General features: G+C 38.4%; 1 protein-coding gene across 2 annotated transcripts in view; it reads left to right on the plus strand.

The window, feature by feature from the left end:
• The window catches only part of LOC311311746 (sortilin-like), a 24,850-nt gene extending 23,143 nt beyond the window's left edge, over positions 1-1,707 (plus strand). For both annotated transcript variants that reach the window (XM_084441502.1, XM_084441503.1), the window contains exon 20: positions 324-1,707. In XM_084441502.1, the coding sequence (XP_084297628.1) occupies positions 324-338 (15 nt within the window). In that variant the 3' untranslated portion in view covers positions 339-1,707. The remainder of the gene's footprint in view (positions 1-323) is intronic.
• Positions 1,708-2,500: the final 793 nt, after the last annotated feature.

Genomic DNA, 2,500 nt, shown 5'->3' on the forward strand with positions numbered 1-2,500 from the left:
TTATTATATCTATTTTTTTAAAGGAGTAGTAAAGGGAAAATCATGTTTAGCCCTGTTTTAAGGTTACTTATGATCATATACAATGGTTCAGCTCTACCACCGTTTAGGTCATACAATGGATGTGGGTGGGCACCGTGAAAAATCATTCAAAAAGATGTTAAACTCTCGATTTCAAAGACAAGAAACTCAGTTGGCACAAATTACAATGGTGTAACAGTTTTAATGGCCATGTAAATTAAAATTATAATTTGGAATTTCACCTTTGTCCTAGAGTTGGAATCATGTCAGTCAGTCATTATTGTTGTGTTTGTGTGTCTTTGTAGGACCTCTTGGATTGAAGGGGGACTGGAAAACTCTCCAAGACTACACTAGCCTTTCCAAGCCTCCCATGATGCCTTAAATCGCCTCTCCTCTTGTGTGTCCACTACTGCTGCTCCCAGTGTCTCCACAGCTCACCGCTCCGCCCTGTGGCTGGAAGACTGAATGACTGAGGACAAGCTGTTGATATTGCTCTCCCATTCCAGGTGAAAGTGCCTCAGAGGTCTGAGTTGGAGCGTTCTGCTACAGGTTGGGCTGGGGGGGGTTGGGTGTAGGTCTGGTGTCCCTGGGGGGCTTGTCTTGTGCTTTCTCCACATGTATTTTTGTGAAAAGAGTACAACAAAGATCCAAAGGTAAAGACCAGGGATTGAAAGGCGTTAGCTGATATATGGTCCTCTTTTAAGGCCATGTTTAAGACTCCATGGGATCTGTGGCCCGTTGGATTCTATTGTTACGGCTCAACTACCTGTATTGTCTACCGAGAAGGTACAATCATTTCACTGAAAATGTAAACAATCATGCTAACTTTCCAGTAGTTCAGTACTCCAAAGTACATAACTAGTGCTCTGCTTGCTTGTTTGGTACGAGGAACTTGAATTGTATCACCAAAGCACTTTCACGATTCAGTATTGCAGACAGGGCTGACGGGAAGGGCAGTGAGACAGTAGAGGTCAAAGCAGATCAGGTAAGATGCTAGTGAATTACATTCGCCAACTACAGGCCTTTCCTTGAACTGTCTGTCAGTGCCTACATAACATCGTCACAAAACGGCCTATTTACATTGCCAAAATGTATGATATAAGCTGACATAAACTATCCAGACATATCATGATATCTATGTTATTGTGACACATGGACGACCTTGAACAGAGTTTATGTCCATTAGCCGAAGAGACGACATCGTAGCCTGGAGACAGACGAGGGCCCCACCCCAGTGAATAAGCTATTTGGTCCTAAGTTATTTTATTAATTTATGTGTGAAATGTGCTTGCTTTTTTGTTAACAACTGATTTGAAAACTAAACTAAGAACATAATCCTGCTAAACATGTATATTTTCTGAATTGTTTGTTGCACTATGAATAATAAGCTAGCCTACATCACCTGCTTGTTGAATACTCAGCTCTTAGCATAAGCTCTAGGCAACATAAATCTCTAGTAGAGATTTGTTGTTAATTATCTCAGAGGAGTACTCCAGAATCTTTGGTATATAACCTAATGTTACATTCTTCTCTATATTTGGTAGTTATGTTCGAGACAGTTGCCTTGCAAAAACAAACTGTGGGTTTATTTTCTTTACCTATTACAGATGTTTTGAATGAAAATACGACTTGCATTGCTTTTGGAAGAAATTGTGAGACTGAATAAAAGAAAGAGTAGTCATTTTCTCATTCCATGTAATGTTTTACTGTTATTTCATCCAAGGTAAGGAGATAAATGATGCATGTGTTTGTCTTTGTCCACACCAGTTCATCATCCATGCAGTTGAATGATACATATGGACATATTTTTTATTGTATATTTATTAATAAAATAACAATACAAATACAGCACAATTTGTTTCAACATACCTGTACATTAGAACATCTATACATTGGGAAAAACACATTAATCTGAATTTTAAGTATTGCTGCAGTGTATCAGAAAAATGAAAAATAATGAATGAGAAATGCATAATAGTTAATTCATATGCAGAGGAAATTCCAATCAAATAGAAATCAAATTACATCCAGTAGCTTACACTTCCAAGGCTTTTTTATTTTTTGACTGAGTTCCTGTCTGAAAAAAGGCCTTGAAATAGTTTTTTGTTTAAGTAGCCTATTTAAATGTATGTATAGCACAACAGACCCAAATTAATAAAAACGTTTGCAATATATTGCTATTTATAGTTAGCGTGTTATGGACTACTTTTGATAGTTTGATATTGAGGTACCATGGGGCCACAGACATGACAGGCAAGGAAAACACGCATGGATGCGCGTGCACGCTGATGAAGGAAGTTCCACAACGCATCCAAGCAGTTTTGAATGGATAGAGGCTAGTTCCCATACCCGCAGAGACCGTTTAGGGTTAAGATTGGGGTTACTATTGGGGTTACTTTTAGGGTTAAATTAAGGCTAGGTTTAGGGTTAAGGTTAGTGTTAGGTATAGGGTTGGGTTAAGTTAGGGTTCAATTTATGGTTG

The sequence above is a fragment of the Borostomias antarcticus genome (genome assembly GCF_949987555.1).
Source record: "Borostomias antarcticus genome assembly, chromosome: 7".
Taxonomy (NCBI): domain Eukaryota; kingdom Metazoa; phylum Chordata; class Actinopteri; order Stomiiformes; family Stomiidae; genus Borostomias; species Borostomias antarcticus.